Below are 24,492 nucleotides of genomic sequence, written 5' to 3' on the forward strand. Positions count from 1 at the left end.
GAAAGGTGGATACTTTATTGGTATGGCCTTTCTTGCAATGCGTTTTACTTTGGTGTTAGATGCTTCCATACAGTAACATTTCATTTCTAAGTTCTATAGACAAATTCGACTTAGACTGGGACAAGAAAAAAGCTTAACAAGAAACACAAACTTTGAAAGCACAGAATCAGACATCAGGCTAGAAACCTAGGCTGTAGCCCGGGGCCAATCGGCCAATGTGTACACAGCAAGGGCAGCACCCACGCACTGGCCAAGTGAGCCTGTTCCCTGAGCTGTCTGGTTAAGTCCAGCCCCCTCTGACCACAGGGAAATAACCTATAAGCGCTGACCAGGAACAACTGGGAAGCCGGCAGCCACTGAAGTCCCTCCTCTCAGAACATGGAGTCCTGCACTTTGTGCTTCCAGAGCCCTATTCTTCCCACCAATGAGAATCCTGCAACTTCCCAATCAGGATTCCAGCAGAGGGTTTGTGATCGGTGTCACAAATGGAAAAACAAAAAAGCTAAGACGGACTATGGTATTGATTTACAAAACTACCTTTATTTAATTAAATAAAGGTCTTTATTCTAGGAGTCTTCCTTGTGTGAGGGAGTAGTGTTAAAACACCAGCTGGTAGCTGGAAGACTTTCTTTTGGTGTACTTACCTGGAAAAATGTTAAACTTAGCAACTTTTTGTAGTCCCTAAAGTTGTTTTTTTTTTTTACTGGTCCCTCCTATCCAAACACAAGGGTGCCAAGTGGTAACTCAGTGAAGGTATCCTAGGCAAAACTAAGAAAAGAGCTTCCTCCACGATCTGAACTATACCCACATGCAATAGAGTTCCTTCACATAAGCTGGCAGACTTGGGGGGTACGGCCATCACTTGAGTCCTCGGATTCCTAAACTCTTGACTCGATGTCTACCCAAGTTCACAACAGACCCTCCTCTGGTTGGCTGCACACCACAAATAGATCTGAGGGAACTCTCAAATGCCACACAGACCAAATAGCTAAACCACATGAAAATCCTGCACAAAAATACTGCACCAAAATCTGCCAAACAAAGCATATTTGCCAATTGCTAACTCTTGGCAGATGAGAAGGAAATTGTTAGTAAAAATTCCTATAATGTAGATCTAATCTACATTTCATGGACCTATAGAGAGGGTCTGGGGGTAAAAATGTATTTTCTATAACTACTTCCTTTAGAAACCCAAATAACCTGATTTATATTGAAAAAACATTGACACAGGGTCTCCATGACACAGCAATAAATTTCAGTCTGTTTTCAGACCAGTCAGCTCACATATTAGTTACAAAATATATAAATAACTAAGTATAGCCAGGTAACAAAATATCTAGGCCATATTCTACCCATGCATTATTAGGGCTAAGAATAAACTACTCAATCTAACCACTGAAGCTGGGTATTTGGTTTGGGGTTAATCCACATCACATGCATGGCTCACCATCCAGAAAGCAGCTCATATGGATCATACCCAAGATGTGAGCACAGCACTACTGTACCTAAATCCTTCTCTGGCTAATCATTTCCTCACTCTGAGAAGTTTGGGTTCCTCATAAGTAAAAGGCATTAGAACTCTTGTCACTTCCAGCTTCTTAAAAAAACTCACCTTTTCTTAAATCTAATGACCACCACAAACTCTATTCTTAACAGAATTAGAGAGAACCATCCTCAAGGAAATCTCGCTCAAGACACATATTCAAGTACAAATGATGTGATAGTTTAAGAGGGGCGTCCTGAAAAGTCCATTTTTTTAAATCTCTAATCCAATTTTCTCCATCTTCAGGGTAAAATTAGGTTAATAGTCTTCTCAAGCCCTAAAATATTTGTTAACACTTAACTCTGAAAGCCTTTTAAAAGTACATTTTTATAAGTAGGTTATAATTTCATAACAATAAATAGCACAAATTAAAATAGTATAGACATTAGACATGTTAAGTTAAACACATCATATGACCCAATCCATAGCTAGATATTTACCCAAAAGAAAATAAAGCATATATCCATACAAAAACCTGTACCTGAATACTCACAACATTATTTGTAATCTCAAAACAGGAAATCTAAACATCTAACAAGTAAATGAATAAAGAAACTACAGTATATCCATACACTGAAATACTACACAACAAAAAGTAATGAACTACACACAACATAGATGAATCTCAAAATAATTATACTCAAAAAAAAAAAAACTAGACCAAAAAAAAAAATATATGGTATGATTCCATCATATAAAACTCTGTATTTGAGAAAATCTAATCTGACAAACTAATCTATAGCAGGGTTTCTCAACCTCAGCACTACTGACATCTTGGGCTAGATAATCCTTTGTTGTGGGGGCTGCCCTGTGCACTACTGGCTCTTTAGCAGCATCTCTGACCTCTACCCAAGAGATGCCAGTAGCAACCCCATCTTGAAGGTGAAGATCAAAAATGTCTCCAAGACACTTCCAAATGTCCCCTGGAGGGAAGAAACCATCTGGTTGAGAGCCACTGACACATACTAGCGGCAAGCAGACCCAGAGTTGACTAAGTGTGGGGGAAAGGAGGACTCAGGATTATAGAAGTGTGAGAAAAAGCTTCTGGGGGTTATTGATATATTTATTATCCTCATTTATTGAGTTTCATATACTGAGGCTTACCAAATTGTACATTTCCAACAACTGCAGTTTATTGTGCAACAGATTTTTAAAGTTTCTTCTCATGTTTGTCAAATTTCAAATCCCAATAACTTGACTTGTAACTCCAACATATATAGATTTATAATCTTTCAAAAAACCTTAATGTGAAGCCACAGTAAGTAATCTACCTAGGCCAGCTAAATGTCTTACCAATCACTACTTTCCTTGCTAAACGGCTCTCAATTGCCAATAATTCTGATACCCAATCATTCACCTTAAGTTCTGAACAGAACCAATATAACTAAAACGTTTTCTGACATTCTATCAACTTATTTCATAATACGTCAATAAAGACAAGACTAAAATATCTTCCAAGTCATTAAAAAAGATAATGTTTAATATGGCTCTGTCTGGAGGTTTCTCAAAAAATTAAAAATGGATCTTCCTTTTGACCCAGCAATTGCACTTTTGGGTATTTATCCAAAGAAAACCGAAACAATAATTCGTAAAGATCTATGCACCCCAATATTCATGGCAGCACAATTTACAATAGCCAAGATATGGAAGTAACCTAAATGCCTATTAACAGACAAATGGATAAATAAGTTATGGTTCATATATACAATGAAATATTATTCAGCCATTAAAAAAATGAAATACTACCATTTGCAACCACATGGATGGACCCAGAAGTTATTATGCTGAGTGAAATAAGTCAAACAGAGAAAGATAAATACCATATGATTTCACTTATATACAGACTCTACGGAACAAAAAGAACGAACTAATCAAAAACAGACTCACAAATATAGTGGACAATCTGGTGACGGACAGAGGGGAGGGGAGCTGGGAGAATGGGGTGAAAGGTTAAAGTACAGATTAGTAATTGATAAATGGTCATGGGGATGGGGAACAAGGCATAGGGAATGTAATTAGCATTAATATACTGGCTAGGTAGAAAACCAGAGGAGAGAAGAAGCAATTAGGGGGATCGTTTTATAAACTACATAAATGTCTAATCAATGTACTGTATACTTGAAACAAATTAAAATTTTAAAAAACCAAGTGACCTCTCCCCGCAAAAATGTGTTAGGTACATTTGCCTCTTTTCTATATATAAAAATAAAAACTGTGAAAATGCATTTTAAAATATATGGATCCTTAAAAACGAACATAAATGTGGCATTAAATCATGCAAAGTTTAATAATCAATGTTGACACACTTCCATTTTAAATAACTACTAAAAGTATGTCTATATTGCTAGAACATTTGTTTGGAAAATTATAAATAACTGTCTAATAAAATTGAAAAAATATATGGCCTTGAAATTGTTTCGCTGACTTCATTCTTTGAAAACTGAACATTTATCATGTGAGTGCTCCACCACTCTAGAATTATACTATAAAGATCACAAATAAATTTTTTTAAAAAGACCATGATGAAAAAAAAAGAGTGCCCAGTCCACAAAGGATTGCTACATTCACTGTGTAAATTCTTACGCTCTTTTATGCCTCCATGGCATTTCCATGTGTAATACTCTCATTATTTTCAGAGTTTTTCAATCAAGAGTGTAGTTTAAAATGGTACCCCAATACCCTGAAATCCTGAACACATCTCCTGAGGAAAAAGACTCCCTGCCTCCAATCCCCTTGAGAACTATCCCTTATATAAAACAATGTTTTACAAACATCTTTTCAATCCTGAGGTCCTCTATGCATTTCAGTTGCTGAGAGCACTCACTATTCATAGCACTATTCAAGCTCCAGGTCTACCACTTTACTCACATGATTCAAGCTCTTTTCCTCTCAGGTTCTTACCAGCAAAATCAGCATAACCTGTGTCCATGGTAGCTCACAGGGATGCTGTTAGAATAAACAAACAGCCTAACAAAAAGCAGCTTGGTAAATGTTAAGCTCAACACTTAAGGGAGCAGTACTAAGGGTGACTGAGAGGTAAGGTCCCACATCAAGGCCCAAACCCCAACATAACCATCTTTTACTGGGCCTCAGTTCCTTCACCAGTGTTAAGGATACTATGCATACTTACAAGGTTTCAAGAGACTTGGCACATAGTGACTGTGGATGTGATAAATTTTCCTACCAATAATTTTCTTAAGGGCAGTAGGAAAGGGGACTGATGCACTCCTAGCCTTCTACTATTGCATATACCAATTAGGCTTCAAAAGAAGCTCACCAGGGCAGTGGCTGAGTAAACCCAGGCATTATACTCATTATAGACTACAGAGGAACAATTCAGCACTTAACTCAAAACATGATAACGGGAGAACCCACCTGAGTTCCCTGAAAACAAACAAGCTTATTTTTGCAGACTAGTAACTCTCTGCCTAACCATGAGTAAAATCAAAGAGCAAGTGAAAGCAAAGAACTGGCTGCATGCATTTAAACAATCCAGAGCACCCTATTCTAATCCTGAGTTCACGATCTAATGTGCCTCAAAAATTCTTCATTTTTTAAAGTACATCGACCAAAGGGAAAAAAAGGGCACTCAAATCATTGCAAAGCACAGAGAATCTGATTTAAATAATACACTTCAAATGACTGTGTTTAGTGAGTGGTTGGTTACCAGGGTAGTGTTGTAGAAGGGCCTTAGAGTCAAGATGGCCTTCCCTAGACTCTCTGGGTCAGTTCCTTAACCCGAATTTTCTCAACTGTTTAAAAATATTTTCTCAGTTGCAAAACAGAGTTAACATTAACTCTCCAGTAATCTATACTAAATATAAACTTTTATTTTTAATAGTCCACATGTTATGTTTGTCAAATGAATCAGTCACAAAATGACTATTTGAAAAATGAACTATTTGAAAAAGTGGAAAATGGGTAATTTGAAGTACACCAAACACTATATAATCCCTCACTAATTCAACTTCTCACCTAGCAGTTCTAGAAGCACTCCATCCTGTAGTAACTGCTTTGAAAGAAAAAATACAGGAAATAAATGTATCTCAAAGGCCTCCAAATATGGCCCTCGAACTAGGCTCCGCCTAGACAGATGAAGAAAAACGTCTAAAACGAAAACATTCCTTTCCAGAGTTTTCAATAGTGAAGTGTTGAGAATATATCCAGAATGCCTTTCTCCTGATTTCCAAGGTCTAGTAACCAAGGTATTTTGTTCCTCCCCACCTAAGGAAAGTTTAACAACATAGCTAGTATTTAGTGGCTGTTCATTAACACGAAGCACTTTAACTACATTTGCTTTTAATCCTCACAAACTGTTTATGTACATTAAAAATTTGTGGAAAGGCAAATTTTACAATCATAAAAGAATGTGTAATTGCGGTAACAGGGAGCTGGGAAGTGGGGGAGAGTGTGAAGTTATTGGTAATTTGGGGCGATGAAAAAGTTCTACACATAAATAGAGGTGATGGTTGCACAACTCTGTGACTGCCCTTAATGACACTTAACTGTACACTTAAAATGGTTAAAATTGCAAATTTTATATTATATGTTACCAGAAAATTTTTTAGAACTTGTAGGAAATCAAATGTTTGCCCAGCCTTCTTCCTCCTCCACTCCCTCCACTGTTGCACGTCGGGAGTCAAAACGTCTTTTTTTAGATGACTGTAAACAAAATGAGTGAGCTTCACGGGAACACAAGAGGATACTTTAAGGAAATTTTTAAAACCAAGGACCCGAGACAGAGCCCCAAGCAGGACTCGAAAGGTGACGGAGTTTAGAAGTCGGTGGCCACCCGAATGATGGAAAATCTTCCCCTAGAACGTATTTCTAAGGGTGAACACGAAGCAGAAGTCCCGATCTCTTCATAAATACCTACTGCGCACCTGAGGAGGAAGTGAGGGATGCGGCCAGGGACTTGAGCCAGGGCCAGGAGCGTGGGGCGAGGGGCAGTTCCGACCCACGAACCTCTCGCGGGGAGGGAGAGGGAAGCGGCGCGCGCCAGAGCTGGGGAGGGAAAAAGGAGGCGCCCTCAGCCGGCCTCGCGGTCCCTGCGGACACCTACCCGCCTCCGCTACCGTTTGCCCGGGCCGACCACGCGCTAAACCCTTTGCGCGCACTTCCCCCCAGCCTCCACTTCACTTAGTTGCCCTCAGGAAACAGACTCCGGGCATTGGAGGTTTGGGGGGGAGATGTGAAACCACGCGCCCAAGGTCACACGACAGGCGAACGCGCAGCGGACTCGGGGACTCGTCGGCTCCAGGGCCCGCCCGCGCCATCATCCCCGCGCGCCGAGGCCGGATCTAAAGCCTCGGCATCGGCCCGACCTGGAAGGGGCCGGGGTAGTGGAGGTCCGCGAGGGGGGAGTGAAGGTCCGAGAGCTGAAAGGGAGGTACAATCCTTGAGGCGCCCACCGGGGCCGCCGCGCTTCACTCCTGACGGCCTTGGCCTCCCCCACCCTCGACAGGCCCTGCAGGGAAAGCCTAGGCCGAGGCTGCGCCGGGCGGAGGCGGCCAACAGACCTAATGGGGCCAACAAAATGCCCGGCCTGGGACAAGGAGCCGTAACATACTCACCCTTTCGGGACCGGAGCCCCGTTGCCGCTCGGCGCGCCAGGCGCGCCACTCTCTCCCTCCATTTTGGGCTCCGTCGCCGCCACTTCGGCCGCTGCTTCGACCCCTGCCGCCATTTTCTCTGCGTCTGGGCTTTGTGTGAGGGACCGAGCTGCGCTGCGCTGCGCCTGCGCGCTCACGTGACCCGGCGCGACCAGTAACGCCTGCGCGCACCGCCTCCGCCACTTGCCTCATCCCCTCCCGCCCTGGGCCACGCCCCTGCTCTGGGGGCCACACCCCCTCCGCGCGCAGGCGCAGACCGCCAGCTGTTATTCATTCCCGCTATTAACTCTTGTTAAGCACCTAATGGATACTGCACCCGCTCTCGAGGTCTGGTAGGGGGAGGCATCTCCCCACCCCCGAACCGGACCTAGTCACTCCCAGCTCTTGTAATCAGCTGGAGCAGAGGGGCGGCGAAAGTTCTGTTTACTAATATATAAAGGAGTTAACCAGGCAAGGGCAGAACAGGGACGGTCGGGCTGTAGGACTGGTGTGCAAAATGCTATGCCTCTAAGCAAGTATCATTCTGCACCAAGAATAACTGGGCTCTGTCTGGCCTGTCTCCCCAACATGCTGGGAGCTTCTGGGTGCAGAGCCCGTACCCTGAGTCTTTCTAACTGAACTCATCAACCAACACCCAAAACTCACAGCTGGGGACTTAGTATGTGCTTAAGGTTCTTGAGTGACTAAACGAACAAGAAGCCAATGTGATGGGCGAAATGAACTACAGGCCAGGAGATACCATTAACTTCAAATGAGACTTTCTTCCTGCCTAACCCTGAGTCCCTCTGCCCTAAAGGCTTGTCCCTGTTCCCAAACTGGTTTTCACGGCTGTTCCTGTAACAACCCTGGGCAAAGTCCAGGTAAGAGGCCAGAGCCTAGGGAAGCAGAGAGGCCGCAGACTCCCTTCCCATCTCTCTGGAGTCTCTGGAACTTTGAAATGCTTCACTGAATCTTGCAGAAGAAGTTCCCATCTAACCACCAAACTCTCTTGAGGCTCACAAAGGGAAAGTTGTTTTTGTTTTTCTACCTCTCACAGAATGACTAGATTACACTAGGCTCTGGTGGAGTTTCTCACCTGCCACATCCTCCCAACTGCTTAATTCCGCCTAGTGATTCTGACCCAGGTTGAGAACTCCAGGCCCAGAGAATAAATTTACCAGGTAGCCCAGTGTGACAGGAGGGCTGTGCCTCACACTCTCTTTCCACTTCCATTCCCACATACTTCCCAAAGTCACCTGTCTCACAGAATTCCCTTCTCTGGCCCATATCCTCTTCCCACACCTCTTACTGAAATCTCTCCTAAAATCCACTGTGCACACTGACCCTTCTCCCATGGCCCCACTGAATGTTTATCTTCCCCCTTAGACTTTTCCTACACTGGAGGGGCCCCTGGGGCAGAAGGACCCTCATAAACTTCTGAATTTCCTTGCCCAGCAGGGCTCAGAGATGGTGGAAGAGACCACAGCAGTCTGTCAGAATCAGGGAGGAGTCCCAATGCAAAGTATCAGGGACCAGAAGCCACCTCTTTGTTCCTATCTCTTGCTGTGGGTGTGACTGGAGATTAGGGACAAACCAGGCCCTGGCTGAGTTGACAAACTCTTCCAGGCTGGGCTCCTCCCAGATTTCCAAGTTTTACCATCTTCTGAACTATTATTTCCTTCGCACTTTCCTTTAATCAACATACTTCTTTTTCCTTTAAAAGCATGTTTTAAAATTGTGCTTTACATCACAGCCCATATTGAAAACTTACTTTAAGTAGCTTATTGTAAAAAATAAATAAGATAATGATGCTGTTAAAGTATAAATTCAGTCGTGCACGCTGCCAAAGTATCTAAGCCTAAAACTTTCTCTCTTGGCTAGGGTTAGGGGTCATTAAAGACATCCTAGCATCAATCTACAACTTTCTCCTGGATATAATTAAAAGAATTAGAAGAGATTTTCAAAAGAAACAGCTTTCTCTTTTTGTGATGGACTATCCTGAGGCCTCTCTGCACAGACTCCAAAGATGGCCTGACAGGTAGGTACCAGGCCTGGGTACAGAGTAAGCAGCTGCAGAGGCAAGAAAGGTATAATCCTGTTTCTGCAGACCACCAGATGCCTACGAAGCTCTGCTTGTCATCCTCTCGTGTACTCCTCTGCCCCTCAATCACAGCATCCTAGCACTGTCATCTGCCATGCTGCTGCTTCTACAGGCCACATGATACCAGTCCCCAGGCCTTTGCTCTTTGCTATTCTCTCCACTCCACAGCCAGGCTGGCCTCTCCTTGCCCTTCTAGTTGTGGGTAGAAAGGATTTTTCTCTCTCTGGGGTGAGCCACAGACCAGACAGGGATTCATGCAGGAAACAGAACGAGCCAGACACTGAGCTAGACCCATCAGAAATGTGTGACCTTAGATGACTGACACCACTGCTCTGAGCCTCAATTTGCTCATCTGCCAATGGGATTAATAAGAGAACCCCAAGACCCACCTTTCAGGACTGCTCTGAGTATTAAACGTGGCCTGATGCAGAGAGCCCTCAAATGTGAAAGGTTCAGAAACTGCTCAAGAAGTGGGTGTTGTTATTAGCATGACCATCTTTTGATTTTTTCCTGAGTCCTCCTGGAAGGGGAAGCACAAAGCTCAGCACTGGGGCCATGGAGACCCATGGTCAAACCCAACTCCGCTCCCAAGAGCTGTGGGAACCTAGACAGAGGCTCAGTTTTCTCATCTATAAAGTGGCGATAACAGCCATTATGCCTGCTGAGGATGGTAGTAAGAGTTAGAGGAGGCCTGTGAAAGCTCCAACTGAGCCCCATCCAGGGTGACCTTCGGTAAGTGTGGGCATCAGTTATTAATGATTATAAAGGGTCCAGCATGGCATCTGGCCCACAGGAGATGCAAAGTAAGTGGAAACTCTTCTTCTTATGTATAGTTATTTTAAATCATTTATTATATAACCCTGCTACCTGCTTTTCACTTGAAAACTCAGACTTGGCTTCTTTTGCTGTGTTTCACGAAAATCCTTTGAACCAGCCCAGTGTACTTTTTTCAGCCTCTGTGTGGTCCCTGAATCCCCTTAGTCCCTCAACTTTGAGGTCTCGGTTCCAAAAAATGTAATTGACAAGTCCATTTCATCCAGCAAGGTCTCCTTTTATTCATTTGAGGTGGGTTTTTGAAATGCGGTGCCAGGAAAGTGAGCCTGCCAGGTGCAGAGAAGCACAAGAAGCTTGCAGAACCTCTTGCCCCACAGGCGCCCTCGACTCGCCTATGGCCACAGCTGCTGGCCCGCAAGGGGCCGAGTGGACCTCAGAATGAGATCTAGGTGCCTGCTCCATCTGAAGCTCAGGACGACATCCATCTGTCCTCCTCACATATAAAAAGTGTGCAGAACAATCTGAAAATATCTTCACATGGGATCACAGAATCAGCTCCACTTGGCATCTCTTGGCCTAAGAAGCATTCTGGCCGTGCAGGAAGGGTCAGGCAGTTTCCGTCCTTCCAAATGCCAGGGCATCACCAGCTGCCTCTGGCCCTGCCAGCCCAGCCTTCACACAGGTGTCTCCTCTGCCACCTTCTTCAGGATTCCAGCTGCCAGCAGGGAGTGTTGGGTGGCCTCAGAGCCATCTGCATCCCGGATCTTCAGGCGCACTTTCTGGTTGGTCCTTCTCCACTCAGTGTATAGCTGGCAATGATAGCGGAAGGAGACCTGCGGGGCAGTGTAGGGATAGGTGGAAAGGCCAGCGGGCAGGCCTCCGCCCTCAAAGGAGGAAAACCGGGCCCCTGAGGTACTGGCCTTGGCCCACACCACGCCTGGGGTTCATGCTTCCAGAAGCAGAGTCAGCCTCTGAGCATTTTTCGTAAAGACTGTGCACACACCCCCATTCACTTTCCTAGAGGAAGTCTCCACTAGGGTTCAGGGCCCTGCAAAAGTAAGGGGTTTCTCAGAGGGTAGGAGTGAAGTGGAACAGCCTCTTCGAAGGGATTAAATGTCAATGGATTATATAATTGCCAAAACTTGGAAGCCACTAAGATGTCCTTCAGTAGGTGAATAGATAATTAAACTGTAGGACATCCAAACACTGGAATATTATTCAGCTCTTAAAAAAAAAAAAAAAAAAAAAGGCTATCGAGCCATGAAAAGACATGGAAGAACCTTCTTAAATGCATGTTACTCAGTGAAAGAAGTCAATCTTTTCAAAAAGGCTACAAACTGTATGATTTCAACTCTATGACATTCTGGAGAAGGCCAAACTATGGTGACAGTAAAAGGATCAGTGGTTGCCAGAGCACAGAAGATTTTTAGGATTATGAATCTATTCTGTATGATACTGTATTGGTAGATACATGTCATTATACATTTATCCAAACACATAGAATGTCCAACACCAAGAGTGACCCCTAATGTAATCTATAGACTTTGGGTGATAATGACATAGATGTCAGCGTAGCTTCATCAACTAAGAGAAATGTACCAGTCTGGTGACATGTTGATAGTGGGAGAGGCTGTGTTGTGTCAGGAGGAGAATATATGAGAACTCTGTAGTCTCTCCTCAGTTTTGCTGTGAACCTTAAACTGTTCTAATAAAGTCTATAAAAATTATTTTTAAATAAATGTCAATGGTTCATACTCTTTGACCAAGCAAATTCCAAGAAACATTTGCATGGGTGGTGCCCCAATGCAAAAAAAGCACTGTTCTTAATGGCACAAAAATAATAAATAAAAGGAAGAAAAGGAAAATTAGCACTGGAAAGCATGCCAGAGCCTACCTAAAGGGATTAGTTAAATCAGTGTGATACACCCATACAGTGAATGGCTGCTGAGTGGCTGCCTTTTTAGAACAATAGCAGAGTGAAAACAAGCAGACTGCAAAGCAGTACCCATAGTTTCATTCTATCTGTATTTAAAAATATGCCAGTGGATGCAATAAAAAATAATTTTTGAGGAGAGAATGTCCCCACAGGTGGACAATAGTAATTATATCTGAGGGATAAGTCATTGTGGGGGGAGGGAGTTTCTCTCTGAGCAAGGGTTCTACACTTGATCTTAGCCAAAAGGCCAAGCAGCGATGAGCAAGGGTTCTAATGCCTGCCAGAGACCTGGAACAATTCCCCCCACCCCAGTCCCTTTCTCTGTTCCAGTTGCTTTTCTCTCAGTCTCTTGGTCTTCCCCTCATTCTCATGCTCTTTTCTCTCCATCTTTTGGTCTTGGTCTCTCTGTCTGTCTGTATGTCTGTCTTCTGTCTGTCTGTCCGTCTGTCTCTCCCCTCACCCCAGCCCAGTCCAGTCTTGGTGGGCCCGTGGATGGCAGGGTGTACAGCCGCTACTGGTGATCAGATGCCCTGGTCTCCTTGGAGCAAAAGGCTCACGCCCAGCTCAGGCTTCCCTGGACCTTAGTAGGGCTTAGAATCTGGAGTTCCATGAGACTCTGGAAATTACTTCCACCAAAGGCCACACATAGAGGCAGGCAGGGAGCCCCACTCAAAGCCAATGACCAAACCCCTGGCTTGGCAGCTTCCAGTTGGAGAACCCCAGACGCCTACTCTCCAGCTGATACCACTCACCAGCGTCCAGAGGACGTAGATGGTAAAGAGGGCGATGGTGAGGGCGATGAGCCCCACGGCCTCGAGCCGGCTATGGAGCCGGAGGTGGTCCTGGGCTCCGCGTAGGCACAGCCAGCCTGAGATGGCAGCCAGCGGCGTGATGAACAGGAAACATACCATGTCACAGCACAGCGTCCGCTTCTCTGTCCTAGGCCCTGGGTCCTTCAGCCACTGCAGGGGAGTGGGGGAGCTGCTGAGAGGGCTACACACTACCCTCCCACTAGCTCCCACCTGGGGATGGGGCCTCCAGACCCTGTGCCTCCCTCTGCCGACACCTGCCATGACTGCTGGGCCCTATAGGACCAGCCTCCCGCCTGGTGCCCGCCCCTCCTCCTTTCCTTCCTTCAAATACTTCTTGAGTCTAGGAAGAGCCAGGGCATTTTTGCCCCATTTTACAGATGGAGAAACTAAGAGGAACAGAGGGGCTGACTCATTTGTGCAAACTCACATGGCCAGTCACCCGCAAAGCCAGGACCGGAAGCCAGGAAGTCTTGTCCCAGGGGCTGTGCTACACTGCCTGCTCTAGATGACTGGGTGAGAGAAATGGGCTTCACTCAAGAAATTCTGGTGAACAGGACAGAAAGGGTTCCCACCCTCCCAGAACTCCCACACTCGTGGAGTGAGGTATGAAATGGGGCAGGTGGTCAGGGAGGAGAAGGCCTTGCTGAGGAGGTGACACTGAAGAGAACCAGAGGAGCAGAAGGAGCCACATGAAGAATGGGGGTGCTCCAAGCACCAGTAATAGCAGATGCAAAGGCCCTGAGTTAGGAGTGTGTAACTGGGACAAAGTGCAACAGGAAGGAAGCCCACATGGCTGGAGCATGAGGGAGAAGGGACGGGTCCTCCTTCCCACTGTTCTCAAACAGCCCAGCTTCTGGGTGGGCCAGGGGCCTTTCCAGGAGCCACACCTCAGCCCAGTGACATCCCCTGCAGCTCTCAGCTGCCCCCTGCCAAGCTGGGCAGGGAGGAGCCTAGAGGACATCTAGGAGGCCAGCAGGGCTCTGGGCAGCCTCAAAGAACCTGCCTTGTCTGGGAATGCCCCGTCTCAACCCTGGCCCACTGCGCTCAGGCTAGCATCTAAACTCCCAGGCACAGCCCACAAAGCCCAGTGTGGCTCCTTCCGGACCACTCTCCCCCTGCTTTGACTTGCTCCACTCCAGCCACTTAGGCTTCATCAAGAATCCCAAGCTCTTCCTGGTCTCAGGACCTTTGCACTTGCTGAGCCCTCTGCTAGGACTGCCCTTCCCCGGGTTCTTGGCATTGCTGGCTCCTTTTCATTCCTCAGGTCTCAGCTTCAGGGGTCATCGGAAGTGACCAAATCAGGAAAGGGGCACGGGGTCTGTCAAGTCTGGAACCTCAAGACTGGGTCCCCACCCTCATCAGAGGAATCTAACCCAGAGTTGTGGGGAGAGGTCCACCCTCTAGAGAAGCTGTTCCCCAGCCCGCCAGATTCCTCCAGGGCAGTTCCCCACCACCAGGCCCAAGCCTGCCTTCCTCCTCTACCCACACCAACCTCAGGCTCAGGCTCCCAGCGTACCTCTGTGAGGGGCCGGGGCCGCTTCTCCACTGCAAATTCCGTGTGGCACAGCTCACAGTAACTGGTGTTGGATGAGGAAAGCCACCTCTCCAGACAGCTCTTGTGCACGGCGCCCAGTGTGCCCGTGCAGCCACACGGAGACAGCAAGCTTTCTCCATTCGCTCCCTCATGGCAGATTCGGCAGAAAGGACCATCACTGGACATAGAGAGGAGACATGTGAGCAATGATCAAGCCTGCCTACACCTGATTCACTACCCACTGGATCACAAGCTCAGTGTTGCCTCTGTGCTGCTGCTTGGCAAACCCCTAGTCATTCTTCGACACGCAGCTCCAAATGTCCTTCCCTTTGGGAAGCCTTCTCAGACTCCCACAGGTGGAATGATATACTCTCTCCCCAGGGTTCCTGCAGCATCTTTTTAGGCCCAGGGTGAGTATCTCCTGTACCTATCTGCCCCGTGTCCACTCCTTTTCCTGCAATACCACCCTGATCATCCTGGGCAACCACCCCAGTCTTAAGTCTCGGTGTTCAAGAGCTGAGCTGAAGATACCTCGATGACCTCAGGCCAGACCAGTCAGATGATGAAGCACCCCTGGGCATGGGGACCTACTCATATCACATGTGATGCAATCAGAGCCACAGGGAATTAATTCCTGAAATTCTTCCCCTCATCCCCCCACGCCCAATAAATTCCAGAACTACAGGCAGCATGGCTGATGTTAAGTCTAGAGCTGGTGGAGGCAGCCTAGGTCTCCACATGGAGTCTGTGAATGATGCCAAAAACAGGAAAGCAGAGCCGAGAGAAAGGGAAGGGTAGATTCTTAAGAAAACCAATCAGAGGCGCTGGATCTAGCCACACCTGAAGGCCAGGCTACCTGAGAAACCTGTGCATCCAGGGAGAAGAGCTCTGCCGCGCTTCTGCCCTGTGAGGCTCAGAAAACAGACATAACAAACGTCACAGAGAGCCTCTTCAGGGAAGTTTCATCTCCTGCCGGGTCTCTGGGAATGCTGGTCCTTCCTGGGGCAGCTCAGGAGGCTGGGGTGTGGCCTTGGTGGGCACAAAGGCTGTCAAGTGTATGAGTCATTGTTTTCCAGACATTTCTGCCCAGAGAGCCGACTGCGGGAACAGACAAAGGAGGTGGAGCAGGAGAGCAGTTTTCCAGAAAACACATTTCCCCTTGGAAACTGTTTTCCATCCTCTTCTCAGCAGCTCCTACTGGTGGGGCAGGGCCTGGCTGCTTTGAAACCAGAGACGAGCTGAACCTTCATGACTGCTTCCTGTCCCCAGTCCTGCACAGGCTGCTGCTTTCTCCCACAAGGTCAAAAAGGCACGCCCAGCTGCACTTTCACCCCACTCCCTGATCCCACATCCCTCTCACACACACTTAAAGTTCACGGGAAAGGAACCCAGCTCCGGAACCCAGTCTCAGGCAGTGGAAGTGACAAGAACCTTGAGGAAGAGCCACATCAATTTGGGGTTTGTCTAGGGGAACTCTACTTTGGAGGAGCAAGTTCAGAGAGAAAACCAAACAAACAAACAAACAAAATAGATTGATGACTGAGTACCTATTATGTACTGAGCGCTGTTCAAAGTACATCTTCGATTGATTTGTCTCATTCTCACAGGGAGCCTAGAAGGAAGGTGCTCCATTTTAGAGATAAAGAAACTGAGGCATCAAGGGGTCAACTCGGCTATGCAAACCCTCACAGCTAATCATCAGCAAAACTGGGATTTGAACCCAGGAAGACTCATTCCAGGGCCTGTGTACCCCTGGCCACTATGCTCTGTATGCTGCCTGCCACAGATGATGGGGCAAGGAAAACGGGCTTCACTCAGGAAATTCTGGCAGGAAAATAATTCACATAAGACAGATGGGAAGGGAATGGGGTCAGGGAGTGGGGAGCCATCCACAGACCCCAGCGGGCTGCCCAGAGAATGCTCCAAGAACAAAAGGAGAAAGGGGTGTACGAGCGAAGAAGCAAACAGAAGTCGTGGGGAAGATGCAGCAGGGAAGGCCAAACAGAATGGCTGGGGATGCAGAAACACTCTGGGAAGCTTCTAGAAAGGCCTGGGCCCACTCAGCTTGGTGGGCAGATAGCCGAATGCTCAGGGGCCAGAGAAGCCCCAGATGCTGGCCACAAGCCCAAGCCTTTGTGGATTGTCCTGGGCCCTGGAGATGCCTCCTAGGCCTTCCTCTTTGGTCTCTGCAGGTTTTGAGGTCCAGAACTTTCTGCCCCACCCCACCTAGTCTCTGCCATAGGCCCCCAGGAATCAGAGTCTACTTTGAATCAAAATGGAAGGCTTGATTATTAGGGGTACTGGGCATTACATCTGCTGTTCTTAGATGGCACAGGCTGGCTAGGAAGAGTTACGAGGGAAGGGGTGGACAGGGGGATGGCGATCTGCTTGAGCGGCCTCTGTACCTGCTGGCAGTGGTGGGAAGATCCTCATTTATTCCTAGGGAGACTGGCCAGGAGGCTGTAGGGAAGGCCACATCCCTAGATGATGACAGTTCTTTGGAAAAACAGTGACTTTCTTTATGGAAAGGGCTGATCTGCCCTGGTCTTCAGCCTAGCTAAACTGGAATTGAGCTGCATCAAGTGGTGGAGAAGAGAAGCCATCTCAGCTTCTATCAGCCTTCTCCTCATCGCCCTGCCCAGAAAGCTCCGGCTAGGAGGCCCCTGAATCTGCCAAGTGTCCCCTCAATTGAAGCCTGGCTTGACTGGCACAGACCTACTCCTGCCTTCAAGGGATCTGATGAGGATGCAGACATAAAAACCGATGCCCTGATGTGGTTCCATAGTATAGTGGTTAGCACGTCTGCTTTACACACAGAAGGTCCTGGGTTCACGCCCCAGTGGAGCCACGGTCCATGGTCTACAGCCATGCCACCCTGAACAAGCCCGATGTCTGATCTAAGAAGCTAAGCAGGGTCGGGCCTGGTTAGTACTAGGATAGGAGACCACCTAGGAAGACCAGGTGCTCTAGGCATAAATAATAATAAATTTAAAAAAAAAAACAAAAAACCATGCCCTGAAAACTGGTGTAGCCATTATGGAAAACAGCATGAAAATTCACCCCAAATTAAAAATAGAGCTGTCATATGACCTAGCAATTCCACTTCTGGGCATTTTATGGAAATAAAAGCACTAACCTGAAAAGATATATGCACCTCTATGTTCACTGCACCATTACTAGTGATAGCCAAGATATGGAAGCAACCTAGATGTCCATCCATAGATGAATGAATGGATAAAGAATATGTGGTACATACATACAATGGAATATTATACAGCAATAAAAAAAAAGAATGAAATCTTGCCATTTGTGACAACATGGATGGACTCAGAGGGTATTATGCTAAGTGAAGTAAGTCAGAGAAAGACAAATATATTATTTCACTTATATGTGGAATCTAAAAAACAAAACAAACTGTTAAACAAACAAAACGAAACAGAAATAAACTCATAGATACAGGGAACAAACTGCCAGAAGAAAGGAGAAGGAATGGGCAGAAAAGGGGAAGGGAATTAAGAAGTACATACTTCCAGTTATAAAATAAGTCTTGAGAATATAGCATACAGCATAGTGAAAACAGCCAATGATATTGTAATAACTATGTTACTAGATTTATTGTGATGATTATTTTGTGTGAAGTATATAAATATTGAATCATCATGTTGTATACCTAAAACTAATACTGTAAATCAGCTATAATTCAAAATAATTTTTTTAAAAGACAATGTAAAAAAGTTTTTAAAAAACGTAAAAAAAAAAAAAAAATAGCGTGGTAAAGACAAAACAAAACAAAACAAAACGCTCTGGAGAAAGCCCAGAAAGAATACTCCCAATCTCACCTGGGCTCAGGCACGGCTTCCTAGAGGAAGTGACACCACGCAAAGACTTAGGTAAACATCGGTGAGCTTCCTCCATAGCCCTGTGAAGCCTCCATCTGCTTCTTTTTATGTTTGAAGGAAAAATTTATGAATTAATTCTGACACCTGCTACAACATGGATGAACCTCGAGGACATTATGCTCACTGAAATAAGCCAGATAGAAGAGGACGAATACTGTACAGTCCCATTCATAGGAGGTCCCTAAAGGAGTCAAATTCATAGAGACAGAAAGTAAACTGGTGGGTGCCTGGGGCTGGAGGAGGGGACGAGGAGTTAGTGTTGGATGGGAACAGAGTTTCAGAGGAGGTGAGAAGAGTTCCAGAGACGGATGGTGGGGATGGCTGCACAACAGTGTGAATGTACTTATGCCACTGAGCTGTACACTTAAAAATAGTCACGATGGTACCTTTTATGTCATGTACATTTTATCACAATAAAAAAAACTGGAAAGAGTTAAAACATGGAAGTAACACAAGTGTCCACAGATGGATGAATGGATAAACAAATTGTGACCCATCCATACAATGGAATATTATTCAGCCTTAAAAAGAAAAAAAATTCTCAATCAAAGAGTTCTTTGATAGGTGATTGGATAAAGAAGCTGTGGTACATATACACAATGGAATATGACTCAGCCATAAGAAGAGATGAAATACTGCCATTTGTGACAACATGGATGGATCTTGAGATAATCGTGCTAAGTGAAAAAACTCATACAGAAAAAGTTGAGAACCATATGATTTCACTTATTTGTGGGATATAAAACTGAAAGCAACAAACGAACAAGACAAACAAAAACTCATAAACACAGACAACAGTTTAGTAGTTACCAGAGGGTAGGGAGGAAGAGGGTAAGTAGATAAGAGTAAATGCGGTCAAATATATGGTGACAGAAGGAAATTTAACTTTAGGTGATGAACACACAATGCAATATATATATGACATATTATTGAACTGTACACTTAAAACCTACATCATTTTATTAACCAATGTCACCTCAATAAATTTTTGTTCGCATAATTATTTATTATTATTATTTAGGCCTATAGCACCTGGTCTTCCTAGATGGTCTCCCATCCAAGTACTAACCAGGCCTGACCCTGCTTAGTTTCCAAGATCATACTGGATTGGGCTTGTTCAGGGTGGCATGGCCGTAGACCATGGACCGTGGCTCCGCTGGGGCATGAACCTACCACCTTCTGCATGTAAAGTAGACATGCTAACTGCTACACTATAAAGCAATGTTCCCCAATAAATTTTTTTAAAAAGGAAAGAAATTATGGTACAGGCTATGGCTGAATCTTGAAGACATTATGCTCAGTGAAATAAGCCAATCTTATATGAAGTCCCTAGAATAGTCATTCATTGAGAAAGAAAGCAGAATGGTGGGTGCCAGGAGCTAGGAAAGGGAAGAATAGGTACTTATTGTTTAATGAGGACAGAGTGTCAGATTCACGAGATGAAAAGAGTTATGGGAATGGATGGTGGTGATGGCTGCAGAACAATGTGAATGTATTTAATATCACTTAACTGTACACTTAAAATAGTTATGATGGTAAATGTATGTATTTTAACACAAGAAAAAAATTAGAAAAAAAGTTCATGAATTAAATCATGTCAAACATAACAATACATTAAATTTAAAAACCTGGTGGCTATTTTAAATTTTAATGAGTTAAGACGTATTTAAATTTGTGTGCATTTCCTTGAAACTCTTTTCATTGGAACTGATGACAAATTGGAGAACCAAGCAGATTCAGTTCACAGATGGATCTGGAAAGCCAGCAGCAAGGTTTAAATGCATTTATCGAATGCCAACGAAGTGACAAACCCCCTGTGGGCACTATGTGTGGACCATAGCAATGTACTCTCAGAACAACACAATGAGGAAGATGTCCCCAAATTAGAGATATGGGGGTGAAGCAACTTGTCCCAGGTCACACAGGGAGAGAAGCTTCTCCTCAGGATTTAAGCCCAGGAGCTGTGAGTCACACTTCGCATTCCTAACATCTTCCTGTCTCCCCGAAATATGAGTTACTTGCCAACATTTCATCTGCAGATTACACATAGTAATCTGGAATTTCAACTTTTCCTGAAGAATCAGACCTGTCTCTACCCTATGATTCCTGATCGGGCCCCTTTCTCTGGATTATTTGCCCCTCCAGATCGTTGGATTTCTGACCCAAGACCAAGAGGAAAAAATTGACCCCAGAGACTGAAGTGAGCTAAGGCAAAGACACCTGCTCCGTCACCACTCACCTTGGCGTGTCCAAGGACCGGATGACAGTTGAAAGGAGCCGGCCATCCCTTGAAGTCACCTGTGCCACATATTGGGGTGGCCCGAGACCTGTGGCCTCCACAACCTTGGAGAAGGCGGGGCTGCTGGAGCAGTCACACAGGGAGCCAGGGAGGTGACAGCAGTCACCTGTCGTCATGGCCACAGGGAGCACCGTGTCCTCAGGGCCAGAGGCCCATGGTCCCAGAAGCCTGAGGAGAGGTTGGCAGGGAGATGAAGGGCAAGGTTAATAAGCTGGATACAGACCAGGGTTTGAATCCAAGTCTCTCAGCCTTGCTTGTCCAATCTGGAAGTTGGGGCTTTGTAGGGGATCATGAAGATGCAATGAGACCACAAGTGCAACTCAGCCCGGGCGTGGTACACAGCTGGGGTTGGTTATAATATCTCTAACTCTCCTAAGAAAGGCCAACCCGGTCCAGCCCTCAAAGCTTGCAGGCCACCCCCAAATTCACCTTTCCAGATATGGTAACAGCACCTAACAGTTACTGAGCACCTGCTGTGTGGCAGGCTCTGTGCCTGGTGCTTTCCGGTGCCAGAACCATGCCCACCAACCACGTAGAGACTGTTTCTCCATGGAATGAATTCCCGGGGCTGGGTTCAAAGCACATGAGCCTGCTTCTGAGTGGGGGCAGAACTGAGACGGCAACCCGATCCCACAGAAGATGGTGAGTCACCTTGACCCGTCTGGTTCACGGCTTCTTGTATAGCTCTGAACTCTTTGATACCTCAGGCCATCAAGGAAGTAGCCCTAGCTGGGGAGGACCTTGGCAGCCTCTGTCCCCACTGGAGCAGCTGCTCTAAGTCATGCCTCTGTTCCAGAGAGGCCAAGAAAGACCACTGGAGCATTGGGCAGCAATGTGAAGTCAGCTCTGGGAGGGTGACTTGAGCAGGACTTGGTGCCCCACTCAGGGTCTGACCTGCCAGAAGGAACCTTTGGCGACCTCCTCGTCCATCCCAGAACCAGCCAACAAGACTTGCGTGTCTCCCCCTGAGAATTTTACGTAAGTAACAGATGTCCCTCTAGATGTCCTGGAAGCCAATACAGGTGCCCTGGAGCTAAGGCTCTCTGTCCCAAACTTGTCTCATCCTTTGTCTCCAGGAATTATGATCCAGGACCCAGAAATACTGACTGAGGTACCCCCACAGTCAGCTTTAACCAACTCCTGCCAGTCAAAATCTGAGACCCAAAGAGAGAGGGTAGGGGGAAAGCAGCATGAGTTATTGACTAACTTTTTGCACTAGGACGGTCTGCCAGTGGATGAATGCCCTCTGAACAGCTCCACCAGAAGCATTCCCAGCCCAACATGCCTTTCTGAGCCTCCACAGCAAGGCCAGATAAGCAAGTATCAGCCAGAGGCAGTAGGAGTCAGGAGGAAGGATGGCTGACTGAGATAACATCTGTGGGACAGCGGTCAGCCTGCCATGCTGTATATGCTGCTGTCCCTCCCAAGTGCCTGCAACCAGAACTTCCGGCCCAGAGATCAGCAGGGAAGCCACTAGCCCATCCAAGGGAATGCTCCTGGCCCTCCAAGGATCAGCCTTAACATTCTTGCAAGTAATTGGTCATTACGAGACTCGTAACAGCACCTACATATTAAGTTCTGCCATTCCTTTTACTGTCAGGGTGGGGGTGGGGGAATCTAGGTAGATCTGCTAAGATCAAGGCCTGAAAATGGCCAAAATAAATAATAACAGCACTTACTCTTTATTTAGGACCTACTGCATACCAAGTACTGTGCAAAGCTCTCTGAACTCTAAATAGTTGTTTTAAGTGTCCCCTGCAAAAGTTATCTCCCCAGAGAGGCCCTTCCTGACTACTCCAGCTAAAGTGCCATTGGTGTCCACATTATTACCCTCACATAATGTGCTCCCTCCAAAATGCTCTTATTTCTTCACTTATTTGTGTAACCACATCTGTCTTCCATGCTTCAGGGAGCTCTGTAAAGGAGGGACTAAGTTAGACTTGCTTTCCGCTGTGCCCAGCACCTGGCCCTGTGTCTGGCACGGAGTGGTTGCATTAATTTCTCAGTCCCTACTCTGTGTAAGAGCAGAACTGTGTTATTAAGACCAAGGTCTCTTGGTCTGCCAGCGCCCATGGCAGGAATCAAAGATGTTTAGAGGCTAGAGGTCCATGCAAACCACAGAGGCCTGGGCTCAAAGGAGGCAAAGAGGCCAAACTCGAGGCCGGACATAAGGATAGGATGGCTGCAGGCTGGACTCAGCTCTGGGGCTGCTGGGGTGGGAGACGGAGCCAATGCACAGGGCAAACTTTGCCCAGTGCCCGGGAGATGGATTTTACACCTTCACAAACCTATGAAGTAAGGCCCATTTGAGACTGGGGCTCAGAGAAGGGCAGCTACTTGCCCAAGGTAACACAGCTAAGAAGGGACAATGCCAGGATTTAAACTTAGTCCAATGAGTGGGTCTGGGACTCAAGAAACCTGGGTTCTTTTAAGCCCTGACTCTGTCACTGAGCTGTGTGTCCTAGAACAAGTCACTGCTTCTCTGGGCCTTGGCCTTCTCTAGCAAATAAGTTGACTAAGTTGGTGGACTGTGTCTGCTGAGGAGCTTCCTGAGAAGGAGCCTCCAGGCTCAGTTTCTCCAGTGAAGCTTGCCCTTGGCTAGGCCTGGCTGGGTGGCCCGGGGGCACCACGACCTTTCCGCATCTGCCCAGCCTCCTTTTGCTGAAGGGAGGAAATGGAGGAAAGAGAAGTCATAGGGCCCCAATCCCCCACAGGGTGACCTTTGACCAGCTGCTTCATTCTCTGGCCTCGGTTTTCTCGTGTGTAAAATGGGAGTCACAATGATACCCCACTCAAAATTCTATACCCATTAAGAAGTCAAATATCTCTTATTATAATTGCTGTCATTTGCTTACAGATGTTAGGAGGGTCTGATGAGAGGAGGCACTGTAAGAACACATGGTAAGTGCTCAATAAATGCTCACCATTATTATTGCTTAGGACAAATGCAGAGCTTGTGAAATACATTCATTTCTCATTACTCACCACAGAGAGACTCCTGTGTGCCTTTCAGTACTTCCATGGCCCTGGGTTGGAGGCTAAGTTCCAATGCCAGCTCTGCTCTTATTTGCTGTGTGGCCCTGGGGAAAACCTGATCTCTCTGAGCCTCGATTTCCTCATCTGTATAACGGAACATTTCTAGTACTTGCATCTATTATGGTCCCTAGACGACTAAATGAACTAATCATATAAATTCTGGCTAGCCTGTTTTGAGCACCAACAGCCTGCTGGAACTCTGCTAAGCAACTCCTTTCTACACGGTGCCTGGCTCCCTATAATATTTGCTACTTTACAGGCAGAGCCCCTTTAAGGAGGTTGGGGAAGGACACTGGCCACTTACTGACGGCCTACTGTGTGTCTGACACTCTCCTCATCGCCACCTTCTGAATCCTCCCAACGGCCCCATTAGGTTGGCGCTGAGATGACCCAATTTCACAGATGGGAAAACCGAGGCTCGGAGACCTCCTGCCGCCCTCGAGACGGGACCTGCGATCCCCTCGTCCAGGGTAAGGCTGAGGCCGAGGGTCCAAGCCCAGTCACCTAGCCCGGGGCCAGGTTTGGGCCTCGAACCCGGGGCCGGCCCGCGGACCGGCATAACCCGGACCCACCCAGCTGCCTGTGCCTACCTGATCTGCGGCCGGGCCGGGAGGCCGCGCAGAACCCTCTGCTCGCCCCGGGTCCCGGCCCGGCCGGTCCAGTCAGCACCGCTCTCTCCGCTCCGGCCGGCACCTGCGTCGGGACACCGCCCGCCGAGCCGACGGAGCCTCGGGCCAATGGCGACCGCCTCCTCCCCCGCACTGACCAATAGTGGTGCACGTCCCGCCCTGTGAGGCGGGGCCAGAGGCGACAGGGACGTCCTGGGCCGCACAAACTCCGCGGCGCCGCAGCTGCTGGGTCCGCCCCCAACACCGGCTCCGCCCCCAGTCCTGGTCCCGCCCCATCCCCGCACGGGGCACGAGCAGAGCAGCTGGCGCCACCAGCCGACGAGCAGTACTTGCTAATA

The 24,492-nt window shown here is 46.9% G+C and overlaps 2 protein-coding genes and 1 pseudogene across 19 annotated transcripts in view; all 3 read right to left on the reverse strand.

Annotated features, from left to right (window-relative positions):
* HNRNPM (heterogeneous nuclear ribonucleoprotein M) overlaps positions 1-7,469 on the reverse strand; it is a 37,740-nt gene extending 30,271 nt beyond the window's left edge. For 5 of the 12 annotated variants that reach the window (XM_039857523.1, XM_039857535.1, XM_039857593.1 and 2 more), the window contains exon 1: positions 7,117-7,297. In XM_039857523.1, coding sequence (XP_039713457.1) covers positions 7,117-7,229 — 113 coding nt within the window. In that variant the 5' untranslated portion in view covers positions 7,230-7,297. Of the gene's footprint in view, positions 1-7,116 lie in introns of all 12 variants that reach the window. The other 7 variants (XM_039857559.1, XM_039857569.1, XM_039857534.1 and 4 more) reach the window with 4 other exon arrangements.
* Positions 7,470-10,265: 2,796 nt separating this feature from the next.
* Positions 10,266-24,271, reverse strand: MARCHF2 (membrane associated ring-CH-type finger 2). 7 transcript variants are annotated; one of them, XM_039857644.1, is made up of 6 exons: positions 24,116-24,243; positions 22,320-22,404; positions 20,430-20,657; positions 14,250-14,469; positions 12,698-12,907; positions 10,266-10,842 (listed from the first exon to the last, which is right to left on the reverse strand). In XM_039857644.1, exons 3-6 carry the CDS (start codon positions 20,603-20,605, stop codon positions 10,684-10,686), a joined length of 765 nt encoding a protein of 254 aa, XP_039713578.1. In that variant the 5' UTR covers positions 20,606-20,657; positions 22,320-22,404; positions 24,116-24,243; the 3' UTR covers positions 10,266-10,683. The 7 variants fall into 7 exon arrangements, with proteins under 7 accessions (XP_039713578.1, XP_039713599.1, XP_039713608.1 ...); XM_039857665.1 differs by lacking the exon at positions 22,320-22,404 and having other exon boundaries at positions 10,266-10,818; positions 24,116-24,271; XM_039857674.1 differs by lacking the exon at positions 22,320-22,404 and having other exon boundaries at positions 10,266-10,818; positions 14,274-14,469; positions 24,116-24,270.
* On the reverse strand, positions 19,211-19,329 carry LOC120599475 (uncharacterized; annotated as a pseudogene).
* Positions 24,272-24,492: the final 221 nt, after the last annotated feature.

Source organism: Pteropus medius, unplaced genomic scaffold (assembly GCF_902729225.1).
Source record: "Pteropus medius unplaced genomic scaffold, Ma_sr-lr_union100, whole genome shotgun sequence".
In the NCBI taxonomy this organism is placed as follows: domain Eukaryota; kingdom Metazoa; phylum Chordata; class Mammalia; order Chiroptera; family Pteropodidae; genus Pteropus; species Pteropus medius.